A 22741-nucleotide genomic window follows, 5' to 3' on the forward strand; every position below is an offset into this window, starting at 1 on the left:
GGGCCAAAAGAACACTTTACTTGAGCGGCACAGCTAGCTTTGAATTAGCAGTGCTACAGCGAGCAGGGGCTCCCCTTCAGCACACGGCTGCCTGTGACGGAAAAAAATTAATGGATGGTATTAGTAGTGGCAGCGGCTCATTTATGAAGTCACCTTCCAAAGCAGACGGAATGATGTAAATCTGCTTCATGACATGTTTTCTTGCAAGACTAGGAGAGAAGTAAGACAGCCCCTCAGCCAAAATGTTTAGGCACATTTGGGGAAACAAGGCACATCTCAGACGACACTCCTAACTTTACCTGTTCACGCACAGATCCGTTGGGTACACTGGAGCACAAGTTGAGCAGCCAATGCCGGATGCCAAAGGGTTTGTTCTCCCTTCCTCCAGTTTAGAAAACCGAGGCCAATACTCTTTGCTATTGTCAGCACCAGCCCAGGGGGACACATTCTGCTGGCCTGGTAGCAAGTGGCTACCCATAAGGTCTCTGGTTTTACAGCAGCCATCGCCCGCGGTTTGTAAACTGCAGAAATGCTTAATGCAGTTCTAGATGGAAGAAAACGGCACCAAAACCCTTTTCCTCTAGAAACATTTTTAATTTCACTTGCATATTTTAACAAAAATACAATATGTTAGCAGCAAAAAAAGATTTCTGTTCTAACATTTCACAGTATGTTAGTGTCCAAATCTGCATTTTTCTATTAAGGCAGTCTATATTAATTACAAATCGACTCTGAATACTAGGACAGTATTTCCAAATATGTACAAACCACCATATAATAACTATTAATATAATTACCATAGAAAAAAATAAAATAACAATACTAGTAAAAATGTAAACATTTTAAACTGATGTTTTTAAAATCACAAAAGGTACCGTCTACCATTCCAAGAGCAGGTGAACAGCTGAAGACATTAGGTAGAATACAAAAAGTTACTAAATTAAGTCTTTGTTCAGTCAATATTTCAAAAGTTGTTCATGTTCTGTGAAATTTATACTCAAGTTTGGACTAGCAATTGCTTTCAAGCTGTACTTCTAAAAGAAAGAGTTTAGGTTGACTGTCGTCTCCACCCGACTTTAACATGGCAACCCCACTACTTAATTCCGCCTTTAAGCGGCAATTAATTCATTCCAGCAGGGAGCAAGCAGGTACAATTTTCAGAGCGTGCCTGACACGTTCCTCAGAAAAGTACCTACTCACCTGTGCAGTTCAGCGGTGGCAGATGCCACCAGTGTCTTCACCATGCTACACTGGGTAGCCCGAACCGTTCATTCTGGGTGCAGTGCCTCTGGATAAATCCCGTTTTTCCACAGAACTCAGTGCCAGGCAGCAGCACGCCGACTTGCCTGCACGAATGTGAACACGGGGCAATGGGACACAGTAGGATGCTGCCTTCCAAGCCTCGTCCCAGCAGGAGGCCGGCTAATGTCACCTCTGCCTTTGTGAAATATTTCCTATTCCAGCACTGTTTATAGATGCTAATTAAATGACTTTTGGTTTTTGATCACTGATACTTTGAGTCATGCAATTGAAGCACCCTCATGACTGAATGCAACTGATCAGGTCGCTTAACGGGCACATTCTCCTTTAGTGCCCAGAAGAAGCAGTTTAACGGTTTCCACCATATTCATTCATTCATTCCACCAATATTCATCCTCATTCCAGTCAGGAAAATTTGAGGGAAAAAACCAAAGTAATTTCTGCACAAGCCTATGCAATAATATAATAAGGGACTGGTATCAGTGATGAAGTATTGTCACTATATGGAAAAGCCAAAGAAGTCAATTTTCCTCACAGATCTATCTTCTAATTATACTCCTAAAATTGTGCTGTTTTTATTACAAATATTTATGTTCTCTTGCATGGACAAAAGCTGAGTAGAAATGTATTTCCTACAACTGACTTCACTGTGTAGCTAAGATCAATGTTTGCTGGTAGCCTGCAGTTTTTATCAGTTAAACCAACTTGCTTAACAGAAGATGCGAAGGCAATAATAAATGGCAATACAGAAGGGGAAAAAAAAAAAAAAAGACTAAGTCAGTAACAACAAATACTAAAACCTGAAGTCAACTGATGCTGCATAATAGGGATTATACAGTGGTTGTTTAAAATAACTGAAACTACGTTTGGTAGCAGAAGCCTTTCCAGCTGTAGGAGCCTAAACATGCAATTAATTAAACAAGTCTCAACACCGCCATGACATTTCACAGGACCGCAAGCACAACGCTGTTGTTCTGAAGCAGGATGATCAGGGTAATTAACGGCCTGGTTTGCTTAGTGGTGATCAGGGCAATATAGCAAACTGGCTCCTACGCGTCTAATGTAAAGATAGATATAAAGTGTCAATCAACACAGCTTCATGGAGAACAGGTCTTGAACAACAGGCTGCATTTTACTCTTCGCTAGAGTAAGCTCAGCAGACACCTGCGCTGAGGTGCTACCCCTAAGAACCCTGAGTCACCTACTGAAAACCAGATGAACATGTCATTTTTGTTAAAATACCAGTACTAAATCAAATCAATATAGAATGTTATGGTGAAGACAGAAAACTCATTTCAAAATGCAGTATTAATAAGGAATCAGCAAGAAGTATAGGGTTTTTTTCCATCTTATTCAATTTTTTAAAGGCTCTGGGAAAAAAGGGACACAAACTCAACGGCCTGTCTGTTTGCTTTTCCCCACCCCCTTACCCATGTCTCTGATGTAATAAAAACTTATCACCTCTCTCTACAAACCTTGCCTTGCATTCCATTTTAAAAATCAATGATCTGAAAGAAACTGTAAAAATCACTTGCAATAAATTTGCAAAGGACGTGCAGACTGCTGGAGTAGTAAAGAATGAGGACAGGTCACTTCCACAGAGCAATCTGGATCACTTCAGGAGCAGTATTTTAATGCGGGTAAAATACAGCATGTATTTCTAAGAAAAAAATAAGGTAGGATAACAAGAGGATGATGTACCGCATTCTTGAAAAGACTCAGAAGAGGACTTGAGCCATAAAGTCAGCATCCAAGGCAATGCTTCCACACAAAAAAAAGGGTAATATAATCTTTGATGAAAGAGTGGAGGGAGATATTAGTCAGAGTAAGAGAATCACGTTATGTCCCTATATAGTCCTGATGGATCACTATTGACATGTGGCATCTAACTCGGATGTCACACTTAGAAATATTTCAATACATGAGAAGTACAAAGAAGAAGGTGAAGATTAATTAGTCTTGGATAACATTCATTGCCATGAGAAAGTTAAGGAATTCAGTACATCTCATCAGAGAAAAGGTTAAAAGGGACATAATCATGATTTATAACTACACACAAGCAATTAGAAAAGCTGATACTACAGAGATCAATATAAGCAATCAAATGCATAAAAAGACCAAAATAACTTAAGGTGGAGCTAGAAATGCAAATAGAAAATCAAGTGAAAAATGTACCTGGGGTAATTAACTATTGCAACAGGAGGTATGAGTGAATCCTCATCACTTGAAGACTTTAAATTAATATTAAATGCCTTTCTAAAATATGTATGTTCAGTTCAAAACAAAGCCACTGAATGTAATAGAGAAACTGCTCGTTGAAATTCAATGGCCTGTTGAATTTAAAAATGAATCCTCATTATGGTGCCTTCTTGCCTTATATATTTATGAGATTTATTTTGAAATATAACAAATAAATGGAAGGGGGTTACCAAGAAAAAGGTATTCTTTCTTTCCAGAGCACAGTAACATATAAGGCTCAATCTAAACCTAAATAAACTGCAGCTGCATTTTGGAAAATATGAATTTTTTTTTCTCCCTGTTTATTTTTCCTATTTCTTGTTCAGAGTTGCACAGTCCACTTAGTTGACTGTGTCTAATTTACATAATCATGTCGTTATTCTTCAGTTTTTCTGTTCCTATTTATAAACCATTCACAAACCATCCACTTAAGTAACAGCATGATTTATTGTAAGAATGATTATGGCTGTTTCAGAGTGAAAACGGAATGTGATTAAAGAAAGAATGAATAAGGACATTCTAGAAACGAAGGGCTCTAATCCTGCGAAAGGATCTGTAAATGAAACCTGCCTCTCAAGCCCCGTCCCAAATAGCCAATGAACTACTGAGGGAATTCAGCAGATACCTTCACAGCTGTGCAGCCCAGAGCTTAGCAGAAGACAAAAAAATAGATAAAACAAACAAACGAACCATGCACACAATATCTTCTGGAGAAATGGTAAAGCTCCCAAAGCCATCCGCAATTTAGGAAAAGAAATAAAAATGAACTGTATGTATACAGTTGCTGATATGACTCTCTCAACACAGGTCTGAATACCACGGCTCTAGAGGGAAATCTGCAAGCAGACCTTTGCTCTTGGATATGTCCCTGCATCTGAGATAAATGCATCGACCAAAGAAAGGGTTGGATATTTAAGCCGTGGATCCAGGAGAACAGAACCTTTTCCGTATGCGATAGATGTTTTGCAGGTGCCACAGTAACCCTAATCACCCCATGCTTCTTACAGAAACGTTGAACAGCCTGATGGGAAAATATCAAAGTTCAATATTTTCACCTGAAGTACTTACTCTCTGTTATTTCAGAAAGAACGACTGGTGACAAAACCCTATTTGTTTACCAGTATCACTGCCATGTTTACAAACCAGCTACCTAACCAGGAACAGCTGAGGGGCTGCACAAAGGAGAAGCAACGCTACAGAGCCCCACTCGTCAGGAAAAAACAACGATAAAAACAAAATCCCGAATGGGTGTTCATACGCAGCACTGCTTTTAAATGTTCATGTTAGTCCAAAATGAGCAGCGATGTATGACATTCTTGCTCAAACACAGATAATCCTGGTCCATTTGGGCAGCGCATGCACCTGCAAGAACTTAGGAGACCCCACACTAAATTGATAGAACTGCTTCGGAAATTCATATGGAATTATAGGGCCATTCAGAAGAGCACAGTAACTTTTCAGAGTACGTTAACTTATAAGCAGTGGTTCACAAACAGCGAGGAAGAGATAAGAATATTTTAGGTGAACACAAGCATGGAGCCTGAGAAAATCAGCTTTGGAAGATCTGCGCTGAATATGTGTGAAATTCCCACTTGAACTAGCTGCAGATGGAGCTGCAGATGGGCCAAGCTGCGGGACCGGTAGAAGGTGATGGTAACATCCCTGCTGCAGGGACACCGAGTTACCCTGAACACCGCTGGTTCTTCAAGGGGAAAGTACCGAACCGCTCTTTTCAGAAGTTGCACCGTTATTTCAGATAGAGATAACCCCCCTCTGTTACTAGTGCAATTATTTAGATGTTAGCGATAATGAGCACAGCTGAGACTGCAGCTAGTAGTAATGCCCTGGTTAAAAGAAAAAAAAAACAACTTTAGCCTCAATAATTACAAGCTATATGCTAAAAATCTATTTTTGCTCAAGAGTTACGGTATAAGGCTGAGAAATGTAAAATTCCAGGGACCCTACTCAGCTAATTATGGTGTCTATGGCTGCAACCATGACCTAGGGTCTAGCATTTCCGTAATGCATTTCTGTCTGGGGGTTAGTACTGGTTTTGTTTCCGACTCAGTCTTGGTAACCAATGAACTGGGATTCCCATGGCCAGCTAAACTGATTTTTCTACAAGGACCAATTTTGCGAGGAGCAGCAATGGGTGTCTGCAACTGCTGCGTTATTGTAGATAACTTTGAATCAAAGGAAGAAGTACCAGCAGATGTGCGCTCAGGCTTCTCCTGGTTTTCCTTGCCCAATTGCTCTGTGTTCACCTGGGCTTTTGCAGTGTATGGTAACTTATCAGAAGGTGGAGGCGGAGCTCTTCTTTTCTTTCCTCTGCCATCAGTAGGACTTGCAGTATCTCTTTTTGAGCCCGGATGCATGTTTTTCTGAACAACCATCTCATGAGATCCATCAAAGAGTGAGGCCCATAAGGAAGACGCAGATTCTTTTTGCTGGCCAAGCAGGAACTCACCATCGCTCTCTTTGATTTTTCTTTGTATGATATCAGCTAAGCCCTCAGGTTTCACTGGAGAATCAATGCCTGTAATTTTAAGGGACAGCAATTAGCTCAGATTAAAATGCTACCAATGATTTTACTGCTACCTATTTCGTTATTACTATTCAGAATACAAAACTGTATTAACCATGTCTCATGAAATCTGGACTACCATTAAGAGTATTAATGGATGAAATGGCAAAGATTAGATATGATTTCAAAGAGAGAACTCAGGTGACAGGAGGGAACTGTTTTTGTGACAGCTGGCATCGAGGCAATGGGGTAGGCATTGATATTGCTTTAGAAGTAAAAGTAGAAAAAAATAATGTACTACTAGGAAACCTATATATAGTAGATATTAAAGATATTTTGTTGTATAGTGCTTTGAAAATTTTGTTTTACAGAAAGCACACGAAAAAGTCTACAACTAAATATTCTTGTGCTTCCAGCCTGCAGGAAATGGGACATCCTTACATATATAATTTTTCTTTATGTGCCTTAAGAGTGTCTTGCGCCATTTCTTATCCCTCATACTGAGTTTTCTATGCATACTGCTGTAAATACTAGCCTCTAAAACAGCAGCAACATCTTTTTATCACAGGCCACAGGTTAATGATTTTCAGCACATTTTTAAACAAGGTTTTACCTATTAACACTACAAATAAGCAGGAAAAAACTGGTATATTAAGAGTGAAACAGAGTTTGCTTTCTGCTCCTCACTGAGGTACTTGAGCATCAGAAGTGTTACCTTCGTAAAACTTCTGTATCGTTGATTTATTGTCTTTCTGCTCTGCATTCACAGCTTAGATAGGACTCTCTTGACTGTTCAGTGCTGTGACGCACGGTGACTCAATGACCCATGTGGCATTTTGAGCATCTTCCCAGTTCCGATCTCAAGCAGCAAGCAGTCAGGCATTTATAGTTGTACAGTGCTTCTCAGCCAATACTGCATTAGATCCATTAAAACAAAGTGACCTACTTTTCCTAGTCTGTAAATATTATTTTCTGTAATGAAACTATTAAAATAATCCTGCTGCATACCATTTTGCTCTGTAAAAACAGAAGTCTCAAATACATGCTAGATAGATTTTCCACGCATGTTTTTCAATATCATTACCAAAGACCTAACAATTAGGTAATTAATGTTAGGTAAGCTTTTAAATAGCTTCAAGAACAGCAAATTAATTTCATGCAACTAGTTAAAGACATTATTGGTTTGCAGACCAGGCTACTTTACCTTTACATTTCCTGAGCTTTATACTACTCTTACGATGGACGTTTATTTCTAGTGACAGCTTTTTTGAATGTGTTCAGGGCTCCCCAGTTACAGTCCAGATTGCAGATTTTTTGGCTCAAGGTATAAAACTGTATTCATTATTTGTGCTATTACAAATTCAGATTTAACATGAACTCCTTGGTATGCAATTATGTTGCTTTCATTGTCTGAATTGCCCTTGAAAAACTCAGTGTTTCAACATAACACCAGAAGCCATCTGAATACAGACAATGTTGTTTCTGTTGCCCTGCAACTTGAAAAGACAAATCCCACTTACTCATATCATGGTAGACGGAGGTCGCTTCTTTTGTCAAGAACAAAGGTGGTTTCCGTGGTGACATAATCTCAATTTTCATAAGTTCTTCACAACAATGTTTCCACTGGCCTGAGAGAGAAAAGAGAACAATGTCTGGAACTTAAACACTTCAGCTTGAAAAAAATTGAAGTTATTAGATTGTGTTAGGAAACTATCTCCAAAGCAATGCTAAGCAGTAGGGATTTACTCTTGTTTAGCAGGAATGCCCAGGATGCTTTTGTATTTTCAACTCTGTACTCATTCTAACTCTTAGCACAAAGGTCATTAGATACTACGCCTTTAATTTAAGCATCACAGCAGTACTATTATACTATGAAGGTTAAATATCATGATTTGCCTTCAAATCCCCAAACACAGTATAAATTCATGAGAAAAAATCCTAAAAAAAAAAAAAAAAAGAAATTTAAGGTTAGGAAAGCTTCACGAAGTTCTCAGGGACAACCTCCAATATACTGCAAGCTGGATGTTACACAACGATGGTACAATGTTATAGCAAAGGAACGTTCTGTCTTTAATAGACAATAACTTGCCTTTTATCTGTTAGCAGACAAGAAAATCTCTTTTTCTATTAATAAGATTTTGACCTTAAGGAAAACAAGACACAGTAAAATTACTTTGTTCATACCAATCATTCCAAGTTTTCTGAGCACATTAATTTTAAGAGAATTTTAGAACCAGGGAAGAAAAAAAGCATTTAAATGCCAAGTGACCCATTTTTTCTGAACCTAAGGAAACTGTCTCAAAAAATCCATGGGTATTCTATCTATAATGAATAAGAAGTAGTTCTTCTACCCCACTCTACAGTTAATTTAAAGAGGATGCCCTAGTTTTTGCTTGGTGTGTTTCTTTAATTAATAGAGCCTTTTCTCATTGTAAATCAGAGTTGGAAAGGACTAGAAATATGAACTACAATACCTAGTTTCCACAGCCTCAATTCACTGATTTTATTGGTGTGGCCTCTGACTAAAGACTGATATTTCATTAATTGACCTGTTTCTGGTTTTTGACCTGATAAAAATGACTATCAGGAACCAACTATACCTGGTCAATGACAGCATAATGACTGACAGTTGTTCTCTATTCTTAATAAACCTCTTAGTCAAGCTACTAAAGCAGAGGAAAAAGATGAAGACAAATTAATCTATAGAGTTCTTTTCAATAAGCATTTGGTGTTTAATAAGTATAATACTTCAATACCGTTTCACTGTTTTACACCAATGAATGAGTTTCTTCTCTCATGTAAGAACAGTGATGTTCCAGAGGTTAACCAAAGGATCAGAGTATTAATTTATCATCTCATTTATATCATCTGTTACAAAGCCTCAGGTACAGCTTTTACCAGGTTCAGGTAAGCAGCGTGTATTTGCATGACTGGAGTGTGGCTAGGTGGGCATATTCCCGTGATATGAGATGTATGAAAACCTTAGAATTACCAAGCAATCCCTATTGCAACAAATTGCAATTTAATACATCCATAATACTGCTGAGCAAGGAAATCCCATATACACGTGCCTAGTTACACGGGCTGGCAGAATCTGCACCCTAGCCATGGCCCCAGCTGAATCCAGCATCCTCACCACTTCCCACTAAGGCTTCCATGCCCAAAGGAGAATCTCACAAAACCAACACAGCACTGGTAGGATGCTCAGGCAGAGGTGGACTCTTCCTGTTCCAGTGAAGGAAGAAATGGTGAGAACTTAGCAGTCCTAAAAAAAGAAATTTATCTTGAACACTGCTAAAAGAGACCAAGCTCTTTTCAGACTGATGGACGTATTCCGCTTCTGTTTTCCTGCAAAACCCCAGACTGAACACGTGGACTTTAGTTTAGTCAAATATTTGCCTTCCAACGGCTTAGACCACCACCCAATATTAGCCCAAAGAACATTCTCCTCCTTGTCGCTGCAAACAAAGGCTTATGAGGCAATTCCAACTCAAATTGTTCAAAGATCCCTTTGATGTTACTTCACACCCCACTTGGAGGGCATGCTGCCAGTGCTGCCCGCTTTACTTACTCAGATCATAGAAGTGCTGCCAGAAAGCCTCCATCCACTTATGAAGGTCGTCCCTACTGTCAGTAGCAAAAAGTTGCGTCACAGCCTCTCCAGACATGGGGTTGATAACAGAGAAGTTATTAGTTCTTCTCTTGGGGTCCTTATCCACAGCTCGAATTCTGGTTTCCTAGGAACGACAAACTGTGGGAGTGAGTCACTGCTTCAGCTCCACACTGCCATCACCTTATGGCCAATGACGGTGTAAGGGAGGTATCATTTGGCTTTTTATCTAATACAGATTAATTTCCAATTAAAATAAAAGGAACTAATGTCAAGAAGTGCTTAAAAATATATTTTTGCATAAAATATGAAAATTAAGGGAACAGAGCACAATTATTGCATTTTAGTACTGAATTACAGAATGTACGTTGTAGGTTTCCCCTCCCTCTGCCTTCACCAGCCCATCTCACACAGCTCACTCTTCTCCGCAGTAGTTTAGTGAATAATCTAAAATAACTGCCAGCAGCTCCTTTTCGCTGAACTCTTCAGCTGGACAACCATATTGTTACAGCTACTATTTAGGTCTCCTACTGTACTTCTGCGTGCCTTTATTTATGTATTCTAAACCCGTGTCTATTTTATGTTTATCTCAGTGAATCAGAACATTCAGGGCTAATACTATAGTAACAGAAAACGTAAAAAGAAACTTATCTAGTCCCCATTTAAAGGAGCGTTTGTAGCAGTTACCCATACAACAGTTCTGCTAGAACAAATTTCCAGCATGAAAAACATTTTGCTCTAATATTAAAAAATCCTACTTGTCATTTCAAAATAGACATTTTAGTTTTGCCTTAATTAGGGAGAGCTACGTAGAAACAATTAAATGTATATATGAAAAGCATATCACAAGTCTATCAAGTTTCTTCAGCTAATGTTAGAAAGGCTCTCAGGTTATGCACTGGCACTGTTACAGCCAAGGCTTCCCCTTCTGGCTGGGGACATAGTTCAATTGATTTTTATCATCTGGACTAGATCCAGTGGTATTTTCATACTATCTAGTTTCTTTGTTATGGCATTACTACAATGAAAAAAAAAAAAGCACTTACTCTTAACTGAGTAAATTTATTTTTTTCATGTGTAAAATGCTGAAAGATTTTAGTAAAAGTCGGATATAACACACAACTGAAAAAATTTGGTCAACATTGCTGCTCATCACAACATGATGAACAAATTAAAATAATTAACATTACTTTATTTGCAAAAGTAACAGCAGGAACTCCGGAAATATCTTTGCATATACAATTCAACCTGACTGAACAAGAGATGGCCTCTTACGACACTTTGAAGGATTTTTGGCATACCCAGGAGAGCAGCATAATGCCAAATCCTGGCAGGATGACGAGTTTCAGTGCCAGGAAACCAGCCAGCACCCTACAGCTGGCCGGTCCTGGAGCCTGGCAGGACACGAGGCCACCTAAAGCACATTACGACCACACAGCACCCTTGTGCCACACAAAGATGTCCCCTGGCATGGGGAGTGCCCCAGGTTTTGAAGAAAGTCAACAACCACGGCGAGGGTTGTGTTCAAAGGTCTCCTGCCTGGATGGACAGTGAATCTGAGCACAAAGGTGGCCTTGGGGCACTCCTCAAAATACAGTGGGGACAGATTAACCACGTTCCTTTTTACACAATTCAACCAAATGTCAAACATCTGCTAAAGATGTTAAACATACACCTACAGAAATTAAGTTTACACATGGGATCCCATGGGGATAAGCCTAGTTCTGACACTCGGAAAAACAAAAATTATTCTACAGAACATTCCCCAGATTTTAAATGCATTACTGAAGTAACCATTTGAAATACCAACAGCTGCTTGTAGCATATCTGATGGATATGCTCATTTAAATTCTTCTGTCTAAAAATAGGAGATGAAGTAATTCATCCATAAGTGCTCTATATCCCATTAACTCAGGTAACCATAGATACCAGCAAAAAAATTAAATCAAATAGATTAACATTTGACAGGTAAGAACTTCAAGCATACCATACACACAAGTTTATTTAATGACGTTTGCTGCAGGTTTTATCCCACAACTATGGTATTATTCAAAGGAGATAAATCCTCAAGCAACAATCTATATCTGATGCTTAAATATTTAAGCAGTGATACAAGATGCCATTACAGTAATGGGCTGATGAATTTACCAAGCTCGGCTGAATTACACTGCATGCCCAGTTCCGCTTCACAAAAAAACAAACAAACAAACAAACAAAACCAACAACAACAAACCCACAAAAAACCCCCCACCAAATAAAAAAAAACCAAACAAAACAACAACAACAAAAGCATCTTATGGTACCATGTTATAACAACGCTCAACTTTTCGCAGTCTTACAGACAATGGAACCAACTCTGCCACAGCCATTGTAAAGATGAGAATTGTGAAGATCGGAATAGGAAAGGAGAGTTGAATCTTGAACTCCAATGATTCTTTTTGGGAAGAGGAAACCAGTTTTATGTCCTATATGCAAAAGAATATTTTTTTGAAGGTGGGGAAAGACTAAGAGGGAAAATGATAGATTTATTTTTTTTTAAGGGAATGTAAATATGAACATTCCTCTATGGTTTTCCCTCCAAACCAAAAAATCTCTTTGCCTGATAATACCTCTCTGGGAAGCTAAAAAGAAAACAAAAACAAGAAAAAAAAGAGAGAGAAAGAGAACTTTTTTATTGCTGAGGTGCGACACTTTCCTGCTAAGCCAATCCCAACACACTGAGGAGCACTGGTTATAAAGATCCTTTTAAGACATCGGAACAAATTACAGTTCTTGAGAAAAATATTGAATAACCTAAGGTCCAGTTCTGTGTATCTATTTTAAGATTAAACAAACCAAATCACATATAACAAACTTCCTTCATATTTTTAGTACCAAAAAATAAACCAAGAAATAATAACACAACACTGGAAACAAAATATAATCTGTTCATGTGTTGATTTCTGCTGTAATGTTAATAATTTCCATGGGGTCTGTCTTACCCTTTCAAACACCTTAATGCACAAGACCAAATTCACCAGATCAGTTACAAATACTTCCTCCTTTCATCTTCATTGTTTTGTGAACTTTTATTAACATAACATCCTTGTGGCCACTGGATGGTAAGTATAATGTGCAAGTATGGTACTGAAAAGCAATTTTAGGATTTCCATGGCATTTTACCTTTGGTGCAATGCGGCAGCTAAAAACCAGAGGAAGGAGCTGGCATTATATGACTAGCCAGCACTCTGTGGAGCACCAGGGAGCCATAAAGCATAGCTTCCAAGCCACTCAATTCGAGCATGCGTGTTATAAGGTCCACCATGTGGGATCCAGGTATTATACCTGCTCCCCCTGCCCGCATCCACAGTCTCTTTCAAGCAATTGCAGGACTAAATCAGCAACATGATATGAGATACCAGACATTTGGAGGCACTTAACTAGTCGGTGCCTTTCCGAAATATTTTCACACGTATGAAGACTCGTCTAAGCCAACCGGTGGGACAAAGTCCTTACTACAGAGAACACAGATATTTTCAGGGATGCTCTTGTTTCACCACTGCTGGAGTTTCCTGATGCACACGGAGAATATTGCTCATATTGATGGCTCCTTCACATGGTCAAGAACTTGTATCGATATCCTTCTGCTCCAGTCTGAGGGTGAACTCCCTGGTTCCCTAGAAATACTACATGGTTCCTTTGAAGTTATGCTGCTGTAGCCATCGCTACACCTTCCAATGAATTTCTCTCCCTGACCTAGCACAGAACAGATGTTCCAACAAGAACTGTCATTCGAGGTAATAGTCTGCAGAAATGCCAGCTTGATTTTGTCTTTTCACTTCTGCCACACCGTTTAGCAACCAGTCTGTGAACCCTGAGCCCATGGCTGCAGACATTTGTTGTTCCTCACCCTGTTCACCTCAGCAACTAGGATGAGCACGGAGACAGCTCTGGGACTGCTGCGCTGCCTGGCACCAGAGCAAAGACTGCGCTGGCAAAATAAGCCAGGAAGGAAATCACAGGTGTACGTTAATTCAAAGCCATGTCCCAGAATTCCTCAAGCTTCAGGCATACAGGGCACAAAAAAAGTTTTATAATCTGTGGTCAGGACACAATAGAATATGCATTCCAAATACTGAGAAACCAACATGAACCGCTGGCACACACACCAATTTGCTAAGCTATCAGGTGTTTTATTATTCATTTCAAACTAAAGAAAACTTGAAAAAATTTCAGGAACTGGCCCATAAGGAGTATTTCTTGTTCAAATTGGATTCCAGCAAATTTTCCTTGCTACAGAAAATATCATTTCTCTTTTCCTACTTAGTTGTGCAATATAATATGTTATAATCACATTTAGCTGGAACAATAATAGTAGCACTTGCATAATAGGAACTGCAGAACCATTCTTGCTCAACGGCAGTAGCGGTGAAGTCATCTGAAGTTGAAGTAATGACTTTGCCGGTCTTAATGGCTTCTTCAAGTCTCGATTCAAAGGGAATGGGGAATAAGGCTATCGGTGTGAATATTTTCCAGAGAGTTTCTCATAAATCCAGATGATTTCATTACTTTTCAGACAGTATCTTTCAATTACATGTAAAGGATCAGCTTCACATTACAAATGAATATGCCACATATGCAACCAGAAGAGGTTTTAGTTAGAACGTCTAGAGTTGGTGTTCAATCTCAACTTTCATTTGGAAATTGCTGTTTCTATAACAACATGTAGCAGGCAAGCCCCTATGATTAGTTTGCTTTCGTTTAATCCGTAAGAGAAATTTCATAACAAAGGAATCAAAAAATATCTACAGGCATTAAGTTTTTTCAAGAGAAACTGTTTCAGTGGTAAAGTATCCAAATAAGTTTTAAATTGCAGATTTTTTGTCGGGTTTTAATTAAAACTGAAGAAGGATTCACAGTCATATTTTCCAGCTGTCTGACATTTTTGTAAAATGGTATAAGATATGTGATTTATGTACCTTCTACATGTTAGCTTAAAGGATACTCTGCAAATACGCAAACAGTCTCCCAGCAAATGCTTATTAAGCTGCATTTTAGGTTCTAAGTGTATTGGTAACTTGGAGGAGCAAAATACCTTAGTAGAATATGGTTATTTTAAAAGGAAAAGCAAAATTAGGACATAGACCAAAACAGAGAGCTCCAAGGAAAGATATGAGGTAGCCAGACACATAAATTTTAAAAATATTACGGTCACATTTTAGAATATGGATTTAGTCATTCTGTAATTTACTAAAGTTTGCCATTTCTTAGCTGATATGGTGAACAGCTGGAAAACAGAATTCTGGCAAAGGCTGACTAGTGCAATTAGAAGTAACTGAAGAGGTAAGCAAGTAATCCTGCTTAAATACATATCACAGTCTAAGCATTTATTTAATGTAAATGCATGAACAAATCGAAGAAAAAATGGCTTTGTTAAAAGCTATGGCACTAGCAGAATGGTGTTTTTAATTAAGGAATCAATTTAAATCTTAGCACATTAAAAGAGAAGTCCTAACACAAACAGGCCACATTGTTTTATCTAGTTTAAATGTTTGTTTTATATATTAGATTCACAGACATATTTTCCAGAAACTTAAAAGCCACCAAAAGCTGATACTGCTGTTGTAAGAGGCAGTTCTTTATTACTCTGTCCCTACACATTCCCAATCCTAGCCTGGCCCCTTTCTTGTACCACGCAAGCATTTGTGTAGCCATGTAGTGAACTGGATGAGAGAATTTATTAAAGGGAACCTTATTTATTAAAGGTTGAAGCCAAGCTTCCTCCTGCCCCCCGAAACGAGCTAATTTTAACCCACATCAGTTCCCTTGTCCAATTCATCACTCCGCTGCCCTAATGCCTGCCCTGGCATAAAGCAGCACAGCAGCCGCAACTGGCCGGCAGGAACGCTTCTGTCAGAATTAGTGCTGGCATCAAGCGTTCACAGGAGCACAGCAGCAGAATCCAGATCAACTTGTGCTTAACACACTTTCCGAATGTGTCTATTTACTTACGTAAGCTGAATCCAGCTATGTCAATTGTAAATAACATTAAATTCTCCTGCCTATCCTTATGTGATATTAACTCTTGATGACTGCACCAAAAGCAGTTTTTGAAAGCATCTGTTCATTCTAATGTTTGCCATTCTAGAAGGTCCTTTCAATAACATTCCTAAATTGAACAATTAAATATTACTTCAAATTAAATACTTAATGTTTCTTTAGCCAAATAGTAAGTAACATTTTAACTTTACATTTTAAACTCAGCCTTTCCAATCAGGGTATGAAAAGCAGGAATAACGTCACCTGGAGAACAGAATTTCCAAAGTTATTGAGCCCTGTACAAAACCAGTATTAAGAAAAGCAGCTTATTTTAAGGCACTAAAATATTTTGAACAATTTTCCAGCTCTCCTAATTAGGACTGTGGCCAAATAATATACAACAACAAAAAAGCTTTTGTTAAAATTCCACTTTGATGAGGACAAAAGTCTCACACAGCATTGCTAACGGACTGTAAGCAATACATCTCCAAGGCCTGTCTTATAAAATTGTCATATAACAAGTTATCCCTTTTCCTAAGGAAAAACAACCTCCTTTTTACCTCTATGCTAACTAGTCTAATGCATGTCCACAGCTAAGAAATTAAGTGTTTGCTAAAAAATTCGGTGACTGCAAATTTCACTGAAGCATATCCCACCCACACGCTACCTATAAAGCGTTCTGCATACCAGCAGCTTAGAGCCCAGATGACTGTAGGCATGTCTTAAAACAAAAACAACCTCCCCCAAAATAAACAAAAAGAACAAACCAAACAAAAAAACCCCCATACAACCAATTTTACCTTGTTGATGGAAACTGTCAATGCTGGCTCCAGTTTAGCCTCAATTTCTTCTGGTGAGTTATAACAAAAGAGCTTGCCACCTCTTAGTACGCAATACAGCCTCCTCCAGCTAGTTAGGCTTCCTAGCGTTTGCTAAAGGGAAGAAAGAGTCAGAAATTGCCAAACATAAACTATATATTAAGAGCACATTATAAGGCATTCCCAGATCAGCCCTGTGCGATCAAAACTTAGCCACACTGAATTCTTTCCTAAAACAAAGACTTCCTGTCGTAGAACATTTCAGTCGCTGATTTTTGAATGTTAGCAATACTTTAAATGTCTTTTGGTGTTTTACAGTTCTCGCACATTTACTGCCATGTGACACTAACAATACAGAATCTGCTGGTTCACAGAGAATGAAATCTAGAACTGCTATCTACTGTAAGAAAAAAACCACCTTTATTAACTACAGTAATGACACAATAAGAGAAATAAAAGAGTATCTCACTGTGGAAATACACACTACATTCAACAAATGTCAAGCAAAGACAGTTGCCTAGAATTTCCACTTTCTCAAATTAATTTTCTTAACAGCTTTCACAAATGCATTACAGTTTCACAACCAGTTTAAAGCCTGTAACTCAGCACTCCTGATACATGACCCAGCCTCTCTGGCCCTCCACTACCACCTTCTCATTTGCCTAGTTGTGCAGTGAACCAAAATAGAGAAGTGAACTGAGTTCACAGGAATGATTTTTGAAGGGATGAGTTTAAATATGGCTCGGTTCACCAGTCAGATTCACCATGCTGCGATATGAACTCTTGTGCTAGCACAAGGAGAGGTATGTACAAAGACAAGAGCCATGGGATGATTAGGACGGCTGCCATCAAGTACCAGCCTAAACAAAATCTGAAACAAGAACTGTACTTGATCTTTCTGTAACAGCCTAAATGATTTTATTGATAAGCACACCAAGGAAACATCTATTTCTTTGCGCTTAGCCACTGAAGATACTGTTTGTAAACACAGCTGTGGGACAGAATTTTCCCCTTGCTCTAGGTAGAACAGGTGAAAAATAACAGTTCTCAAGGAACCACTTCAGGTAAAAGCAAATGTTTTAACAATTGACTCTTAGTGACAGCTATTAACAGAAGACGATGTAAACACAAGCAAAGTCTTCTCACCTGCTGACTAAGAAATCCTGCCATCATGTCCCTGGCCATGCAGGAAGGCTGGGCAACTAAACGGCAGCACATGCTTCCATACAGGGGGACCCAAAAAGAGGATTCCTCTGGGGGAAAGACCAGGCAAAAGAAGGACAAACACTTAGTTCTGAACATTTGTCCTAAATATATAGTTTAGCTTTCTACATATTTTTTTTTTTGAGATCATGAATTTAAATAAGCATTTTTCTATTTAAAGAAAGAGATTACATCCTGTAGGATTAGACTAAAACTGATTCCTAGTCTTCAGTAAGTTTTTTTAATAAAAAAAAAAAAAAAAAGAATGGAGATATTGTTCTGCAAGAAGAGGTTGCTCTTACATAAAATATAGCTCTCAATCTCATTTCACAGCTAGAAATATTCTGAAAGTACACAGGCCATCTTATCTAGGCCATCTCAGTAGGATCCCTGAGACCATCCCATCGCAGCTCACAGCTACATTTACACATGAGCGCTTTGCTTCAGATTGTTTTACTAAGGCTTAGAATTTGGATCTACTTCTGCCTTCAGGACCAGAAGAGCGTTTAGGATTCCAAGGAGCTTCTAAGGAGTTGCAGTATCCCTCCTCGCTCAGCTCTGCTATGTAATAGGCTCTCTCTTCTGCAATTGGAGGCAGGTAATACAACGTTGCATTGATAGGGCTCTGTCTTTGGTCGTGGTTTAGAAATGCTTGTAATGAACCAAAATACCCGGGTATGTCATTTCTCACTAGACTAAGTTATGTAAATTAATGACAAAAAAAGAATTTCAAGAAGAAAGAGTATAAAGTACTAATAAGGAAAGGCTTATTTTGAGTATCAAAGATACTCAAAATTATTCATCCAACCCTTCAGGAAACAAATGCCCCATAACTCTTCAAATCTGTACTTACTCAGAATTAATGAAGTGTAAAAAATGAAATTCTCTTTGAGGTCAAGTTTACCCGAGTAAAAGACAAAGTTCCCAGAAGCTACAGTGAAATACAGTGATAGGCCCCTGTCTTAAGTTACCAATTAGAGGGTGGCTTATGGGAGGGGCTATCCTTTCAGAAAATAACGAATGAAATATCAAAAACTGTACTCCTGCTACTTAAAACATGATCATAGCCCCTGTGTTAGCATCTAGGTTGACTGCTGCCAACTTGCGCTGTCCCAGAGCTGAAGTAGTGACCAGTGCAAGCTGCAAGCACGTGTTCTTACGCCTTCTGTTAAATTTGAGCCTGAAATAGCTGAACTGAAGCTATTTTTCTACTTTCCTTTTGACTACAAAGGGAAAAGCTGTTCTTCATTCTGATACCTCTCCTTGGTTGTGAGGAAGGGGAAATAATTTGTATATAGCTACAACTCACATAAGACCAAGATGCAAATGACAGAAGAAACTCCCAAAAGAATTACATTTTCATCTGGACTTGAAATTTTACTCAACTTAGAGTTTATTCAGCTGTGTATAGATGCCTGTTTTAGAGCCGTTAAATATTTTATTAAAGTTGTTCTATATTAAGTATCAAGAAAAATAATCTCTTTAAACTCTTTAGTTTACAAGAGAGAGAAATGCAAAATGTTACTGGTTTTTTATTTCCTTAAATTGGTACCATATGTACTTACCATTTCCTGTAATGGTAAGGTTGTGGGTCTTGAAATTGTCGCCAGCGCTCTCCAGCCCCAGAGTGGTATACGCTAGCAAACTGTACTTTGCTCCGCTAAATGTGAAAGAAAAAGGCACGTTTAAGACATTTCTGCTTCACGTTGCCCAGGCAGTAATTAAAGGGAGTCTGGACATTACTGAGATATGGCATTTGGCTACAAGGGAAGGCCAAGGTGCAAGGCAGCACCCTGTCCCACAGTCTGTCCATCTGCTTCCTATATCCTCACCTCCTGCCCCCACCCTGTGTGTACCTCCAGTTCCTTCCCACCCCACAACTTCCAGGACAACACCAGGAGGCCCCGTCAGGTGGCTCTTTCCATAGCCACCTCTCTTGAACCCACCAGCCAGGAGGCTTCTCCTGTGGCCACTGCCTCCAACCTGGGCTCACGCTTACTGCTGAGCCAGCAGCTGCCAAACCCAGGTGTAAAGACTGTGCTATCCAACCTCTCTGCACCCTCAGGATGCTAAAAGCATGTCTCTCCTCCAGTCAGACACCAAGTAACTTTTAACCATTTCATTGCTCCTATTCCAAGGCCTAAATCACTTAGATTTGGTAATAGGCTCAAAAATTGCTATATTTAATAGAACAACTAATGACATAAACTTTATCTGAAAATACAGGTTAAAAATTAAAAGGCTTTATACTGCTCCTCCATGTTGCTCTGCTCTTTTGCTTTGCCTGTGTAGACTACGCTTCATGAAACAGTCATTTATATATGTATTTTTCAATAGTATCTACTAGCTTGATTCTTCACATGCAGAAATCTATACAGAAATCCTACAGTCAGTTTTGTACCATAAAGGACTCTCACTTATTTTGCTTACATGTTTCAGAATGTTATATCTTTGGTTTGGATTTTGCCTAGGGGAAAAAAAAAAATCACATTTACAATTCAGCACGCTGCATGTGGAATGCAATTCTTGGAATAAACTAGTATAAATTTGGTACATGTTTAACCTTTTCCCCCAAATACTCTTCAGACCAAGTAACAGATTTACAGTCCAGCAATGCAGTAAGAATTCCACCTGGCTAATGGCAGTTTAAACAAAGTTCACAAGAAAACAAACCCCTCAAAATCACTAACTACTCTCCCTAACAGGATCTAGCATAAGAACCTTAAGATATCTTCAGTATGACATAAGATAGCTTAGTGAGAAGGTGACAAGACACTACTGAACTAACATCACTAAAAAATAGTTTTCTATCGTAATATTTTCAAATGTTATTTTTCCTAATAGCACAGCCAGAAAATTTGGTTTTAAAATCTTTGGCCATGCAGAGGAACAAGACAGATGCCTACCTAGCCCTAACCCTAATGAAAGAGGAGGAGGAAAAGTAGCAAGTTTGTTGACAGGGAGGTGTGTTACACATCTATCTCAAGGGAATAAACAGAAAATTAAATACGATATAACACTCTGGGTGAAAAACCACTGCTGTGAAACATTTCAAGAGGGCAATCTGAACAAAAACTCGTCAGCATTTGTATATGTTCCCTGCTAGACTGTTCCTTGTAACAAGATTCTCCACTGATTATGTTTTGCCATGCAGTTGAGCAATGCATTACCATTCTATTTAAACTGTATCAAAAAGTTCAGTTTCCCCTTACAGATAAAACTTCTGTGCTGATTTTAAACTTACGTTTTTCTAAAGCATGACTAATTACCACAACAACCTTGCCAAAAAAAATAGCTACTTCACTTTTAAAATATGCTTCACAGTAACATTTTCATTCTAAAATATAACAGTCATTCCTTTCAGCCAGCTGCAATATAATTTAGAAAAGTTTTATCTGCAAATATTTTTCAAATTTAACTGGCTAATCAGGATTGTTGACTACATTTTGCCTCCACATTTCCCAGAATTAGCTAACTGCCTTAAATGGCAGTTTCTTTGTATAACAAAGAATAATCTGCCTGCTGCATCTCATTCAGTACTTTGCATATCTATAGTATTTTTCCATGTAATAACTTTCTTTAAAAAAAAAAATCAGCTCATCTCCACAACATGCCTGTGGCAAAAGCTTGTGTTAAATCTGTTTACTGATCAAGAGACAGAGGCACCAAAGTTGCCACACAGACACTGGCGTGGGAAGGTGTAACTATATCACCCTTTCTATCGATGCATATTAATTAATGCATCTCAGATTGCAGAATCTGTTCCTGAATATTAATCCTAATGTTAGAATTCTCAGTCTTAGTTCACTCATCTAGATATATAGTGGAGGATTTGTGTGTCAAAAAAATAATAAATCTAATATGCTCACCTTTCAATCAGATCTTAAAGAACAGAAGGTAAAAACAAATATAAACTTCAGGTACTAAAAAGAACCCAACCATAAAAGTGAGGCCATTAGATTAGGCTATATACTTGTAGCCAAATGTCACTATGAATCTGCCAATTCAAACACAGGACACCGAAGCCATGCCTCCAGCCCAGCGCAGGACAATACATAAAAGGCAATAACAACAAGCCATGTGTAGGCCGGTTCTGCAAGCGAATAAACACGCACTTCGGGGAGTCTCCGCAATGATTTATCCAAAAAGCAACCTAGTTACTCTGGAATTCAATAGTGTAACTGCACTAAACATTTTCCTTCTACCACAAATGTAAAAAGAAAAAAAATAGTTGAGCTAGAATAGAAAAATGAAGCAGGCAAAAGACTGTATAGAAATGAAAAGAGAGATAATTAAGGGTAGAGAGAATATAAGCATAGCTGAAGTTAACCAACATAAGCAACCATTCAAAGCACTTTGCCACTAAGATTTTGCAAGAAGTTACAAGGCTGACAGTTTCCTCACTAACCAGGGGGATTTCTAAGCCAAGAAGTTTGACACAGAGTGATCAGAGAGTTTTCCAAAAACAGAGAACTTTGCCCATGTGTGCTCTGAAGAGAAAAAGGCCGGTACAAATGAAATCTACAGAGAAAAGATATTCACCTAATACTTTCTGTTCCCCTTTTTGTTGCAGTTTAATTTCACCTGCTGGACTGGTAAAACTCTCTGGGAATACTTGAAAGATCTCTTGTAATCTTGCAATCTCTTCCCCTTTATGAGGGCTAGATACCAAGGTCTTACCAATATAAATCCTAAGAGAAGCCTATAAAAAAAAAAAAACTGACAACTTATTTTCTGCCTATAACAACCCATTTCTTTCCAAGAATCTTTTTGAATCACCTAGGAAAGCCATCATTGTTCATTTATCTCTGTTAAGAAAATAACAGTCACTGTGAGATAATAACTTCCAGTAGAAACAACAAACTTCAAGATGGTGGAAAACAAAATACAATTACAATTGAGAAACCCAAAGCAAAACCCAAGGGAGGAGGCAGCTGTTTAGATTGTCTACTGATGTCTCTTCCTTAAAAGACAGGCAATCTATATTCAAGCAAGTACGGCCAGCAAATAAGCTAGTGGTTATATCTGAAGCAAACTCTATCTGATGATGGCGTGCCATCACCCAACTGG

The 22741-nt window shown here is 38.5% G+C and overlaps 1 protein-coding gene across 1 annotated transcript in view; it reads right to left on the reverse strand.

Annotated features, from left to right (window-relative positions):
* Positions 1-5114: 5114 nt before the first annotated feature.
* The window catches only part of RTKN2 (rhotekin 2), a 47961-nt gene continuing 30334 nt past the window's right edge, over positions 5115-22741 (reverse strand). The window contains exons 9-14 of the mRNA XM_063337554.1: positions 19237-19331; positions 17615-17721; positions 16451-16582; positions 9594-9759; positions 7543-7650; positions 5115-6034 (exon numbers count right to left, since the gene is read on the reverse strand). Of these exons, the coding sequence (XP_063193624.1) occupies positions 5481-6034; positions 7543-7650; positions 9594-9759; positions 16451-16582; positions 17615-17721; positions 19237-19331 (1162 nt within the window). The 3' untranslated portion in view covers positions 5115-5480. The remainder of the gene's footprint in view (positions 6035-7542; positions 7651-9593; positions 9760-16450; positions 16583-17614; positions 17722-19236; positions 19332-22741) is intronic.

This window comes from Chroicocephalus ridibundus, chromosome 6 (genome assembly GCF_963924245.1).
Source record: "Chroicocephalus ridibundus chromosome 6, bChrRid1.1, whole genome shotgun sequence".
Taxonomy (NCBI): Eukaryota; Metazoa; Chordata; class Aves; order Charadriiformes; family Laridae; genus Chroicocephalus; species Chroicocephalus ridibundus.